Source organism: Vicugna pacos, chromosome 1 (assembly GCF_048564905.1).
Source record: "Vicugna pacos chromosome 1, VicPac4, whole genome shotgun sequence".
Classification (NCBI taxonomy): domain Eukaryota; kingdom Metazoa; phylum Chordata; class Mammalia; order Artiodactyla; family Camelidae; genus Vicugna; species Vicugna pacos.
The window spans coordinates 66,512,221-66,526,016 of record NC_132987.1 but is presented as its reverse complement, the minus strand read 5'-3'; the positions used below and the strand labels follow the sequence as shown (position 1 = coordinate 66,526,016).

At 40.2% G+C, this 13,796-nt stretch overlaps 1 protein-coding gene across 9 annotated transcripts in view; it reads right to left on the bottom strand.

Moving 5' to 3' along the window:
- Positions 1 to 4,955, bottom strand: part of ILDR1 (immunoglobulin like domain containing receptor 1) — a 38,610-nt gene extending 33,655 nt beyond the window's left edge. For all 9 annotated transcript variants that reach the window (XM_072964101.1, XM_072964114.1, XM_006215743.4 and 6 more), the window contains exon 1: positions 4,715 to 4,955. In XM_072964101.1, coding sequence (XP_072820202.1) covers positions 4,715 to 4,769 — 55 coding nt within the window. In that variant the 5' untranslated portion in view covers positions 4,770 to 4,955. The remainder of the gene's footprint in view (positions 1 to 4,714) is intronic.
- Positions 4,956 to 13,796: the final 8,841 nt, after the last annotated feature.

Here is a 13,796-nt window from a genome sequence, read left to right as displayed (position 1 = left end):
GCTGCTGTCAGTCTCCCAACTCTTTCTCCTGAAAAATCTCAAAAAACTGTCTGTTATTCTTAGGATAAATACAAAGCTTCCTACCATGAAGCCATGCAGACCTGGTCCTACCCACCCCAGCCTCATTTCCACCACATGCACGCCTCTTGACTTCCTCCTCTCAGGCATGCTGACATTCTTGCCACCTCTCCTATCACTGAGCTCCTATCCAGCAAACTTGCACATGCTGTTCCTTTAGTTTGGGACGATCATTCCTCAGCTCTCAACTCCAGCATCATTACTCCAGGGAGGGCCTTCCAAATGAGCAAGACCCCACCTATTACATGTTCCTGGGCTACCTTCTATCTCTTCCTCATGGTCCCTGTCATAGTTGTATCTCTATATTTGCCTGTATTTCCTTTAGATCATAAGCACCATGGGGACCAAGGCCATGTCTGTTTTCATTTGACAGCACACCTGGCACATGGTGTGCATTAAACATTTGCTGAATAAAAGAACAAATAAATTCATACAAGACAGTCTAAACTGCTTAGAACAAATTTTAAGTGCTCCGAAAGTAAGGAAAATAAGCAGTTCAAGTTAACTACTTGTGGTACAGCCAGACAAAAGGCAAGGAAGAAGGGTGTGTGTTGGAGGGAGAAGGGGTACAAAAGCATGCCCAGAGCAGCAGACACCAGGGTGCCCAAGTTCGTGAGGCCAGAATGAGGGAGCCTTGAAACAAACAAAGAGCTTTAGTCCACTCTTATAAACTATGAGGATCTAGTAGAAGTTCTTGGAGGATTAAAGTGAAGATGGGAAAGATTCATTCAGGTAGGTTAACCTATCATCTAGGTAGAGGGTGGTTGGAACTAGACAGAGAGGCAGCAGGCCTAGAGGCAAGGAGATGGTTAAGATGCTGGGCTTAAGCAACAAACACAGTGAGTAACTGGTTTCAGAAATGAAGGAAGTGTTGAATGCTTTCCTCTGACCCCACCTTACCCTAAGATCTGGAGATTGGAAGATGCAGAAATGAGGACTGGAGAAAGATGAGACATGATTAGAGTCCTCCCAATTCTTAAACACACAATCTTTTTTCTCCCCTAAGGACTTCAAAGAACGAAATAAAGTATTAGGCTGAAAGGAACCCAGGCAGACAGTACAGCAGTAATTACCCAGCATCTCACCCCACTGCATTGTTGTTGGGGCAAGGTGTTTAATAATTAACATCTAGTTAGACATCCAGGAGGTAGTCAACTTCTATTTCTACCAGGATTCGATTAGACAAAACAAACCTGCTCTAGGTATGAAACAGGTGAATGAGCAGTGAACTAAGAGTGAAGATGCCAGGGTTCTAGTCCCAGCTCTCAAATCAACTCCACCATGACAATTGAGACACCTGACTTCCCTGGACACAGATTTCTTTATCTGTCAACCTGGCTGGGAGGTGGAAACAGGGACTGGGAGGGATTCCTCCTTGTGTTGGCAGAGCACTGGGATTCTGGGAGGTATTTCACGGAGCCTCGTAGGGGCAAGGGAGACACTGAGTGGACAGTCCTACGTCCTCTCCCCTTGACCTCCCCCTCCTCCTGAGAAGCTCCACTTTACTATCTACTATATCAAGGACCAAGATGTCATTAAGTCGTCAGTATGATCCCAACCTTCACCCTCACCACTAAGGGAGAGCTACTGATCTAGATGCTCTCCAAAAATTCTCGTCCCTTAAGAGAGAGCTGTCTGATTTCCCAAAGAATGATAATACAGGTTGATAACTGTGTGGATCTATAAGTTAACATCACTCTAAGATATTTTTTAAAATCCCCAAAAGCACAAAATGACACACAACCCTTTAGAATTTGGGGGGAAACAAACTTTCATTCCAGGAATAAACTTTGAGGTTGGATGAAGGTAACCAGAGTTATTAGCCAATAATGCAAAAGGCTACAGAAACTTACTTTAGCCTTATCTTAATGTTTTGTTTTAAGGAGCAAGTATCACTTGTGTGGTAAATTTTTTTCTTTTTAAAGGAATGAAGTTTGGAGAATTACACACACATAAAACCCTCTGACAATTAATCTCTCCACTGCTCCAAACATACAGACTATGTAACTTCACAGGACCTCCTGACCCCAGAGTCTCCATGAGAGGCCCCAAACCACACTAACCAGCCAGTACTCACCTCTGACATCATTTCACTACTGGCCCACACTTTGCAATTGCAGAAACTTGGGTGCTAATCAGAGGGTGGGGTTGACTCTTCTTTAGAAACAGAAAAGGACAAGATGATGGGCCAAAATGAACACATTCTAGTGTTGGGTTTTCCAAAGTTCCTATCTAAAGTTTGCAGCAGATCTTGAAAAAAATCAAATTACTAGATTTTTCTATTTAATAATATTAATTTGGGGATGGTTTTCTATGGATTGAAATTTTATTAAAATAATATTTGATGTGAATTTGTTCATCTTTTATCCAACATAGTCACTGTGTGTATGTGTACCCTTTGTTCCTAATTTATAAATCTTATATATGTGTGCACATGTCACAATATAAACTGTATTTCTTACTGGATTTAGGACTTTTGTGTGTTCAGCATTCTCTGGTTCTAAAATGTGTCATGCAGGTAAGCTTCCATTTAACAAATGCCAGGCAAACCCAGCAGTCTGTATTATTTGACCCCCTCAACATCCTGGCTACTCACACTGCATGGCTCGTTCATGAACACCTGGAGCTCTACTTTCTGAAGTCTCTGTCCATTTAGCAATTTGCTTACTGTAAGAATATACCCATTGGTTATAATCACTATATTTGAAAAATGTTCAGTGTTCAATATTCTTCATAAAAATAGAACAGCTTTTATTTTATTTCATTTTATTTTATTTCTGGATTGTAATTTTTATTCTACTATCTGGAGCATGCATTTAATATACCACCTATTCAAATGCAAATGTAGTTTTGGTTTGGAAACTTTTTTAACGTTTTTTATTGATTTATAATCATTTTATGTTGTGTCAAATTCCAGTGTAGAGCACAATTTTTCAATTATACATGAACATATATATATTCATTGTCACATTTTTTTCTCTGTGAGCTACCATAAGATCTTGTATATATTTCCCTGTGCTATACAGTATAATCTTGGAACAGCTTTTAAAATATCATGCTAGTGATTTAAGGATTAGGGTTTACACCCTAATGGGATTTTTGTCTATAAGGCTTCTTTTCTTATTCTTTTGATGTAGATGACTGTTGGCTATGAAGTCCTAATTCTGAGGATGCGGTGCCCAAGGCAGAGGTGGGAGTAGACTTCTATATTCCTGAAAAGGCAGTTTAAGCAGCTTCAGAAATCCCTAGCTACTGTGGAGCTGGAGCTAAACACGTGAGGCATAGGAGAGAAGACTGTGCAAAGCTGTGGGATTTTTATGAATTTGTTTTCACAGTCTAAGCTGCTGACTGCTCTGGTGGAATTTGGGGCACTTCAGTTTAGGTGAGTTTTAGTCCATTTCCTTGTGTATCATAGGTATCTGACACCCAGACTTATCAGCTTCAGATAATTTATAGGACCTACATCCTACAGGAAATGTGGTAATCCAGAGGACCTTGGGGATACCAATTTTTCTAGTTTTCCTAGCCTTTTGCAACACTCCCTCCCTTTTATTCTCAGCCTTAAGCTTCAGTTATTGTGGCATCTTGTCTGAGTGAGATTTGGTTACACCTGAGCTATTTTCATGCCTATCAAGCTTGTAAAAATGGAATTCTACCTGTGCCTTCCTGTTACTTCTTTTCCCACAGAAAAATACAAGACCCAAGCTGGTCTGTGAGCAGACTGAGCTGATCTCCCACAGACGACTTAGAGGTGAGAGCAGCTATTCCTAAAAGAGGGAAGGCAAAAAGGTAAAATGAAATAAAACGGCAGAACTTGCAAGAGAATTCATACACTCCGATTTGCAAGGTCACACCTACATCCTAACTGAAACGGGATGAAAGACATTCTGTCCCTCAGTTAGTCCTTCCTATCTAGTTTCACCCATGCACATACAGTCTCCTGTCATTTTTCTCAGTGATACACTGAGACGCACAAAACCAAGCTTCCAAAGCAGACAGGGGACTGGTCTGGTGGTTAAGCGCATGAAGGAAAGGGTGGGTGGATGGGCACCTGATGGTGAGATAATGAGTAAGGGGGAAAGTTCGAGAAGTGCGTGGATACAAGGCCAAAAAGTGACACCGAACCTGTTTAGCAAAGAGCCTCCTGCTATGATCCTGTAAAATGGATTGTGAATCATACGGAACATTCCATCATATACTGAGGGGACATATACCTCTCAGGAGTGAAGTAAGTGCATTCCTGGGCCAGTATGGTTCTCACCATATCTAAAACCTAGAGCAAGTATCAGATGAAAGGAAAAAGTAATTAGGTATTTTAAGAGTGATGTTTCCGCCGCTACGGATTCCGCTTCAGGGACAAAGAAGTGCCTAAAGACTGCAGGATGAGAAGCCCAGAGGTTCTGGGTTTCTTTCTTGCACCTGTTTCAGAAGGGGCTGGGCTAACGAGAGGAAAACAACAGGTTCCCACAGGCGGAAACTCGATCTGGTCTCCGAACCTCCTGGCACCCAAGCCAAGAGGCACCAGAGCGCAGCCCGGGCCTCCGCCGTCCTGCCTGTGGCCAGCTCCGCAAGGCCAGGCAACAATGGCTTCCTGTCTCCTTCGGCCCGAGGAGGGACCCATTTTCCCCCGGCTCACCTGCTGGGAGCCAGGTGAAGAGCAGCAGCCAAGGTGTGGGCAGCTCGGGGCCCATGCCGCCCCTCTGCGGCCCCTTTCAGCTCAGGGGCTCCGGGGACACCGTGTCTTCCTTCATCAGCGGCCGGCCCAGGACGCACCACTTCTCCGAGGACCCCCTCGGCTTTCCTCGCGCTCCGGGCAGCGAGGCCGGGAGGACCGGCCCGCGGGCAGGTACCGCCCGGCTCATTCCCACCTGGGGCGCCGCCCGCCGCTCCGCCTCCCGCTCCGCGCGCCGCCGTTTCCTGCTCCGCCCCCGGGCCCGGGCCGCGGCCACCTTTCCTATCTGCCACCGCCCCCTTGCAGGCTGCCAGGTGATTCTCCTCGCCGAAACCGCCTGTAACCATTTAACCCAGCAGTTCTCAGGAAATCTCACCCCAAGCGAAGTTCTCCCCCAACTCTCCTCGCAGAAAAACGTGGCTATAACTTTCTAGGGAGTATTTCCTGCCTTATGTTCCTAGGCAATCATACATGCTTGGAAAAAGCTTTTTTCCCACGAAAAGCACACTAATAGGAAATTTACACATGATGATTGTTCAGGTTTTCTGAGGATGTGAACTAGAGAAATAGACGTAACTTTCCCTAATTATAAAAAAAACAGATACTTCTTATAGAAAAGTTAGAAAAATACAAATAAAGGGAAATAAGAAAAAAAATCCATAGTTAAGCATTATTAACTTTGGTCTATTCCTTTTTATTATTTGCCATCCTGCATGTAGCTCAGCAGCCCCTCAAGGTCAAAGATTCTAGGTCTCTTTGCACCAGGCCACCTAAGATGTAATCCTAGTCTCTCTTTCCTTGGTAGGAACCCACAGGGAGGGGTAAAGCAAAACAGAGAAGGAAGGCTCACTTGCCTTCAGGCAGCCAACCAATGACATTAATTTGGAAAGTCACATGTAAACTGGCCAATGAAAATAGACAGCAAGCCATTTTATGCACCTCTCCCTATCAGGGATTTCTCATTGTGCTCCCCGTTCTGTAACAGACACAATTCCCCTTCCTTCCAGCCACCACCTTTTTCCTGAAGAAAATAATTATAAAGATGCATTAAACATGGTTTCTGTCCTCAGAAAGCTCCCATTCTGGTCACTGACCTTAGAAGTCAATATTATTTCTAGTAAGTGTATCTCCTGCCCAGCTCTGCCTGGAAGGGTCCTCTTCGCCTGGTGCTAGTTGTGCCTCTCATCTCACCTCTGCCCGGAGAAGTATCCTTGTCCTGAATCTGACTGGAGGTCTCAAACCAGTCTGTCTCTTCTCTTCAGCTCCCCCTTTCCCCCTCCACTCCTGGGCATGGCCTCTGTTTCTTCAATAGAGCTTCTCCACTTTAAATGTTTTTCTTGTAGCCTCTTTTCTTCTAAACAGTAGGAAGTAAGATCAGGAAGTGCAGGGTGGAAGACAGATGGCATCATATGTTTAGGAGCTTTTGAATCTTCCACAGTGGGGTCCCTGCACCACAGCAGTAGCAGGATACAGTGTGAGTGGGGTGTGCTCCCCAACCCCTTCCAGAGACCCTGCACATGCTCCCAGGAACATTGTATGTATCTGAGTGTTTGTGACCCTGCAAGATTTGTGGTTGCTGGCTTTGAGAATTTTCTAGGCAAATTTTCTTTTTTAATTAAATTTTTTTTAATTGTTCAGAATTTTTGGTTAGTCATTGAATGGCCTAGTGCCTCTTTACAATAACTAGGCAATGACAGCGAAGGTGACTTCTACATGACAGGATTTTGTGAGTAAACAATACATAGCTGTGAGAAATCTTTATATAGACTTAAACATTTCCCCAAAACTTGAGGGACAAAATGGACAAGAGTGCTCCACAATACCTGCAACCATTTTCTTTCATCATAAAGTTCACATACTTGGCTCAAAGAGCAAATGCCTGTGGATTCAAGACATATATCCTATAATTTAATGGCTTAAAAATGCATCCAGAAAGTAAAACCTAACTATTCATCTATTATATTTATTAGCTTCTTGGTTAACATGTCCAGAGGCTAATGACAGTGGCAACTCAAAGCTTGCATGTGATAATTTATTTTATTGACATTTTTAGACAACATAGCAAAATTAGACTTTTTAAAAACACTACATCACTTTAACCTTCAGTTACCTCTCACACCTAGTTTGCCCAGAGTCATTATGTCCTCTGACTTAAGTCCAGAGGTTCTAGGCAAATTTCCAATCCCAGTCTAAAAAACTATGAGCCCTCATCTTCCCTCACCTACCTCCTTTAGCCCTTGCTTTGGTATTAAGGTCATTTTAATGTTCATTGAAGGCAGCATTTCTCCATGTTTATTCCATGGAACAGTAGTTCCTTGGAATGTTAATAACTAGCATATGGATAAAGGACTCTTTGATCAAATATATACAAGAAAAGCTGGATTAAACTAAATGGAACATTTTTTCAAGATCCAGCAAACCCTTAAAGTGTTACGATACATTTGAATTTCTAAGCGAATATGTCATGAGTATTTCCCAGCATTATTCAACCACAAAACCTATTGTCCTCATACGTATCTTAGGACAGATGTCCCAAGGAATTTTCTTTGGGAAATTCTGGTGGCTAGACCAAACATAATTAGAGGGCTATACTGGAGACTTCTAAAAGAACAACAACAAAAATGACTTTTCAAAAGGTTATTCCAAGTGCAGCAGAATTAGAATTTCCTTTTTTACTCTTGGGAATTACTCATTCAGTTGAATATCTACCTCCATTGCTTCTCTTGGAAAGAACACTTAGGTTAACTTTATATGGTTCTCTGTCTACTACATGCACCTTTTTTCCTTCACCACCTATTATATATTGCATCCCAAGTAATGTTCTAAGTGCTGTACATATATTATTAAATTCCCACAATAAATATACAAAATAGGAACTATTACTATCAATCGCATTTTACAGATGTGGAAGCTGAGGTACAAAGAAGTAACTTGTCCAAAGTCACAAAGCCAGTAAGTGGCAGAGTTATGGTCTAAGTGAGGCAGTCTGATTCCAGACCTTGTGCTCTTAGTTATTACATCATACATCCTCATCTAGCTATGCCTCAATGTGTATTTACAGCTATTTGATTCTATCAGTGTGTGCTAATGCAGTTTCTTCCCACGTATGCCATTTAGTTTCACACAAAGAAAAACTCTATTCCAGTGCCATGAGCTCTCCGGGACTGAATGACGAGCCAGTCATTCTGCCAGCATGTGCCACTATTCAATAGAGATTAGATAGGAGTGTACATTTGGCTCAGAACAACAGTTCTTTCATTGCTGGATATAGAAGAAAAAATCACTTGACCTGCTGATAGTGACTGAGACAAAAGTGTCCACATATACAAAATAATAATAACTGTAATATTTTAAATGGTTCCATTGTGCTAGGCTATATTCTAAGCACTTTTTTTTTTCTTAGCAGGGTAGGTAATTAGGTTTACTTATTTTTAGAGGAGGTTCTGGGGATTGAACCCAGGACCTTGTGTATGCTAAGCACGCGCTCTACCACTTGAGCTATATCCTCCCCCTCTAAGCACTTCTTGTTTTAACTTCAATAATTCCCTCAACAACACTATGAGGCAAGGACTGCCATTGTCCCCATTTTATAGCTGAGGAACTTGAGGTACAAAAATTCAGTTACTTACCCAGGGTCACCCAACTTGTAAGTAGCAGAGCTGAGATGTAAACTCAGGCAATCCGTGTTCAGAGCACACACCCTTAATTCCTACCCTAGGCATCCTGTGCTGCTTTGTGTTGACTGGTCCAGGGTCTAACCATACAGTACTGAGCTTATGATCTTACCATTTACAATCATACTTCCAAGTTGAAACTGTATCCATGAATGTATCTGAATATTGTGTCTATAAGGTGCATGTGTATCTGTATTTGAGAATAATGTGATATTTGTACATCTATATGTGTATTTATCAAGAATGGAGAAAAGAACATCTAAATAAAAGTTATGCTTCAGACAGTTAAATTTAAAGGAGGGCAAGAAATGAAAGCAGCTAACTGATGCTACATCATTTGGAGTATATCGTATCTATCTTTGTATGCCTAGCATACAGTATAGTACTTGGCATATAGGTAGTGCTCCATAAATATTTGTTGAGCTCATTATCCATAATTTCTGGAGGAAGTGACATGTGATCTAGGTTTGAAAACAAGTAAGATTTTGCCAGAGTAATCCAACCAAAGAGACCAGCATGTGCAAAAACCATGGCACCAGGAAAGAGCATAGCTGAATAAAAAGCACTTCTGTTTTACCAGACAATAGAGAAAGGTGGGGAGTGGTAGGCAAGTATGTTAGAGAGCCAGCCAGGGTAAATAAAGGGCCTTGTATGACCAGCTGGAGAACTAAGACTTCATACATTAGACATGGAGGAGCCAGTGAAGGGTTTTAAGCCAGGTGAGGCATGATCAGACTTGCATTTTAGAAAGATAAACTTGGCAGCAGTGAGAAGAATGATAGGCAGGAATTGAGATGAAAGGCAGGGAGACCACTGTAGTCAAAGTGGGAGATACTGAACCCTTAAGCCAGTCGCTGGTGTTGGGCATGGAGAGGAGAGGATACTCTGGTAGATATTTAGAATACAAAGTTAACAAGATTGGTGACAAATTAGATGTGGGAATTGAGAGAAGAATATAGGTTTCTGACTATTGCACCTGGGTGGATGGTGATGCCTTTAAAGAATATAGATATATAAACAGGGTGTGTTTTTTTTTAATCACTTATATGCGGAATACAGAAAGGTTCTGAACCACTTCAAACACAGTGCACCTGAGAGAAGAGTGGGTCATCCAAAGGAAACTCCTGTGGACGAATGGACATCTTTATTAAGTGCAGTTGGTTGACTGGGGTGTAGGAGCTGCACACTTGTCTAGGGAGGTCTGGGTCAGTAGAGACTGGGAGACCTATTTCTTGGTTAGCGGAATAGAACAAGACAATTTATCTTGGAGTAGGGCTAAAAGCAAGAGGTGGTAGAATCTAGTGAAAGGAGTCTGGGAACAAATATGTTTATTATTACCACTCTTATTCAACATTTTACAGGATGTTACTACTGGTATAATAAGAAAATAAAAATTAAAAGTCTGAAAATGAAGAATGAAGATGTTGTTATTCACTGTATTATGATTACTTATATAGAATATTGAAAAGAATCTACAAATTATATATAAGGACTAACAAGAAAGATTGCTGGAAACAAGGCCAATATATTAATGCCAATGTCATCTATATATACAAGCAACATCCATTTCAAAGATAGGACTTTAAAATATATATTTGCAATAGCAATAAATCAATAACGTAACTAGGAATAAATCTTTAACAATATATGTGGAATAGCTTTATGGAGAAATTTGAAAAAAGTTACTGGAAACACTTTTTAAAAGACTTAGACAAATGCAAAGATGCACCATGTTTGTGGATAAGAACACTCAATATCACTAAGGATGATAATTTTCCTCCAGTTAATCAATAAATTCTATATATTTCCAACAAAATTCTGAAAAAATCTTCCCAGAACTTCACAAGCCATTTCTAAAATTAAGTGGAAATTATAAGGTGGTAATTAGCCAAGATAATTTTGAAGAACAATAAGGAGGAAGGGGGGAATTTGCCCCAATAAAGCTAGAGCAATTAAAACATGTAGCATTGGCATACAGATAGACAAACAAGTGGAGCGTAAAAGAGATTCTGGAAATAGACATCCGTATAAATGGGAACTTGATACATAACAGAGATGGCATTATATTTCAATGGTACAGTCATAAACTATTCAATAAGTGATACTGGGACAATTAGTGTCTATTATATTAAAATGTAATATATATCTTTTCTTCATACCACATACAAAATTCCAAACTGATTAAATGCTAAAAGCAAAAATTTCAAGCTTTTATAAGAAAATATGTTAGAATACCCATATAACCTTGAAGAAAAGAATATATTCTTAAACAGAAAATAAAAAGAATTATTCATTAAGGAAAATTGATCAGACTATACTAAATTAAAAACTTCTATAAACAAAAGACAACATATACAAAGTGAAAAAACAAACCACAAACTGGAATTAGATATTTGCCATGTATTTCAAAGGCAAAAAAATTATAACCAGCATATATTTTAAAAAACCCTTGGAAAGCAAGTAAGAGACAACCCAATAGTAAGGGGGGTGAATAGGCAATTCACATGGAAGAAATCTGGTTCACTATTAAATATATTAAAAGATGCTCAAACTGACTAGTAATCAGAAATTGGAAATTTCAAACAAATGCTGTTTCACATCTGACCAAATGATTAAAGCGTAAAAGTCGGAGCCAACCAAGTGTTGGTAAAGATGTGAGAAGTACAGATTGGTTCAACTACTTTGGAAAACAATTTGACAAAACCTCATAAAGCTGAAGGTGCACATATCCTAGGACTTTGTGATTTCCCCTCTAGGTCTCCATTCTATAGGAATTCTCACTCTTGTGTACACAGATACATGTGCAAGGATGTTCACTACAAAGCAATCTGTGCAAAACTTGGAAACAACTTTCCACTGGAGGGAAATAAATAAGATGGAGCTTATCAGTGGTTGAGATAATCTGTCACTGTTATAATGAATTGACCAGATCTATAACATGAATGAATATTAAAAACATAATGTTGTATGAATAAAGAAGTTGCAAGATACTATTTTGTCAAACATTAAGACACAATATTGTCTAGTGTTATGGAAGGTTCACATATATGTAGAACAAAGCACAAAAACATTCATGGGAATGGGATTCACCAGTCTTAGAGTGTTGTTACTCCCAAGAGAGAAGGAGGAGAGAGATGGGTTGGGAGGGATTTTAGCTGAATCTGTAACATTAAAAAAAAAATCTGAAACAAATATGCTAAAAATGTAAAATCAGTTAAATTTGGGTGGTATAAGTGGTGCCAATTGTATATTTTGTATGCTTTTCTGTATCTTGGGCATATTTTATATTTTAAGATACTTTTGAAACAAACAAACCAAAAAAAAAGAGTGAGTACTGGGTGTAGAATCAGACCAAGGGTGTTTGTGTCAGGACATTTCCACTGACATTCAGTGTGACCTTATGTAAGTCACTTTAGGCCTAGAATGTTTTTATCTATCAAATGGGAAACTAGATAAGATAACCTCCTTGGTCCTTCCACCTCTGGCATTCTACAGTTCAAAGGTGAAAAGGACCCAGGTTAGGAAGATGTCATTGTCCCTTGGCTGGACAGAGGAATACAGAACTAACACATCTCTAAGGGTGACCTCCCTCAGAGAAGGGTCCTGCTGGGCTCTTGAGCAGAGGGGTTAAATCCATGTTCTGCCAAAACCATGCCTGAAACCAATGTATTTCAACTGCACTTGTCATGCAAGTCCTAAGGATCTGGTTGCCTCAATATTTTTTTACACAGAGAAAAGCTAGAGACAAATAGGGGGCTGCATTCCTGAGCCTGGAGCCCCAGAGAAGAGGTCCACATCCTCAAGTCATAGCAACAAAGTCAGAGAGCCTGGAGTTTTGCTACCATCACTGGGATTTTTTTTTTTCTCTCTCTCTAGTGTTTATTCCTCTTGTGGCAGGGCCCAGTTTTCTGTTCAGACTCAGAGCTCCTCTGAGATGATGAGTTCAGTCCATGAACATCTCAGTAATGCCCAATAAGGGTGAGAATATCCAGTTCTTTCCAGCCCACTCCAGAGAGTCTGACTCAATTAGTCTATGGGGAGGCCCAGGAAGCAGTATTTTTTTAAAAAGTTCCCAGATGGTTCTAATGTGCAGCCAGAGTTGAGAAACTACTTGAAGGGTGAGCTAGATGAGAAAATGCCCCACATCTTTGTTACCAAAAAGGGTATTCCCCAGGGCAGTCCCTAAATGAAACACTTTTCTGGCTTCTCCATCGGGGCAGCATAATGTTACCTTCAGATGGCAGTGACTCTCAGGTCATTACCACCAAGTAATAGCTCTGTAACTCTAAACAGGTAACACTGAGTCTCTCTAAGCCTCAGTATCTTTACTTGTAGCAAAGGGAGTTAGACGAGATCAGTGGTTTTTAAACTGTGTTCTGAGAAACCCTGTCATTCTGTGGAACACCTAAGGGGTTGCCTCTGCCAGAGAGGTTGGTTTAAAAAATCACTGTATCAAATGATCCAAAAGGTCTTTTCCAGAAACAACAGTCAACAATTCTAAATTCTACAGGAATAGATTTATGCCACCACCAAAGACTACCATAACCCAAATGCTTTGAGGCCTGCTGAAGATCAAATTTAACAACCCTGGTTTAATGCAGATATTACAAACTAAGGCTAGTTGCAAGCCAAATTCAGCACACAGTCCTGTTTTGTTTTTGCCTGAAGAGTACTTTTTTTTTCCTTGGTATCTTTTTTAAAATTTTCCAAATTTGAAGGGTAAGACAAGTCTGAAATCTGCACAAATAAGAGGTATATGGCCCAGTGAACTATCATGTTGTAAACATACCTTTGCAACCACCATTCTGGGCAAGTTATAGCACAGTTAATACCATTTCAGAAGCTCTCCCTCATGATCCGTCTTAGTCATTCTCTCCTTCCTCCTCCCCAAAGGCAACCACCATCTTGATTTCTTACATTATAGATTAGTTTTGCCTCTTTTAACATTTATATAAAGGAAAGAATGTAGTACAGTTTTTTTTTGAGTTTGTCTCTTTTGCTCAATATTAGTGACCGAAAGAATTAGTGAGATTCATCCATGGTTTTTGCATGTTCCTGTAGTATACTTAATCTGTAGTTTATTAATTTTCATTTCTGAATAGTTTTCCAATGTTAGAATATATCATAAGTTATTTATCCATTCTATTGTTGATAGACACTTGATTTGTTCCTACTATTTGGCTATTATGAATAATAATGCTATAAACATACTTGTAAATGTTTGGGGGGGCATACACCTGCCCATTTTTGCTTCTATAATTCAGGGTCACATTATTTGGTCATAGGGTATGTGTGGTGATTTTAGTATATGTCCATAAATTCTTTGACCTCCTGTCTTCAAAAGGGGGAGCGTAAATTCATGACCTTCAAGT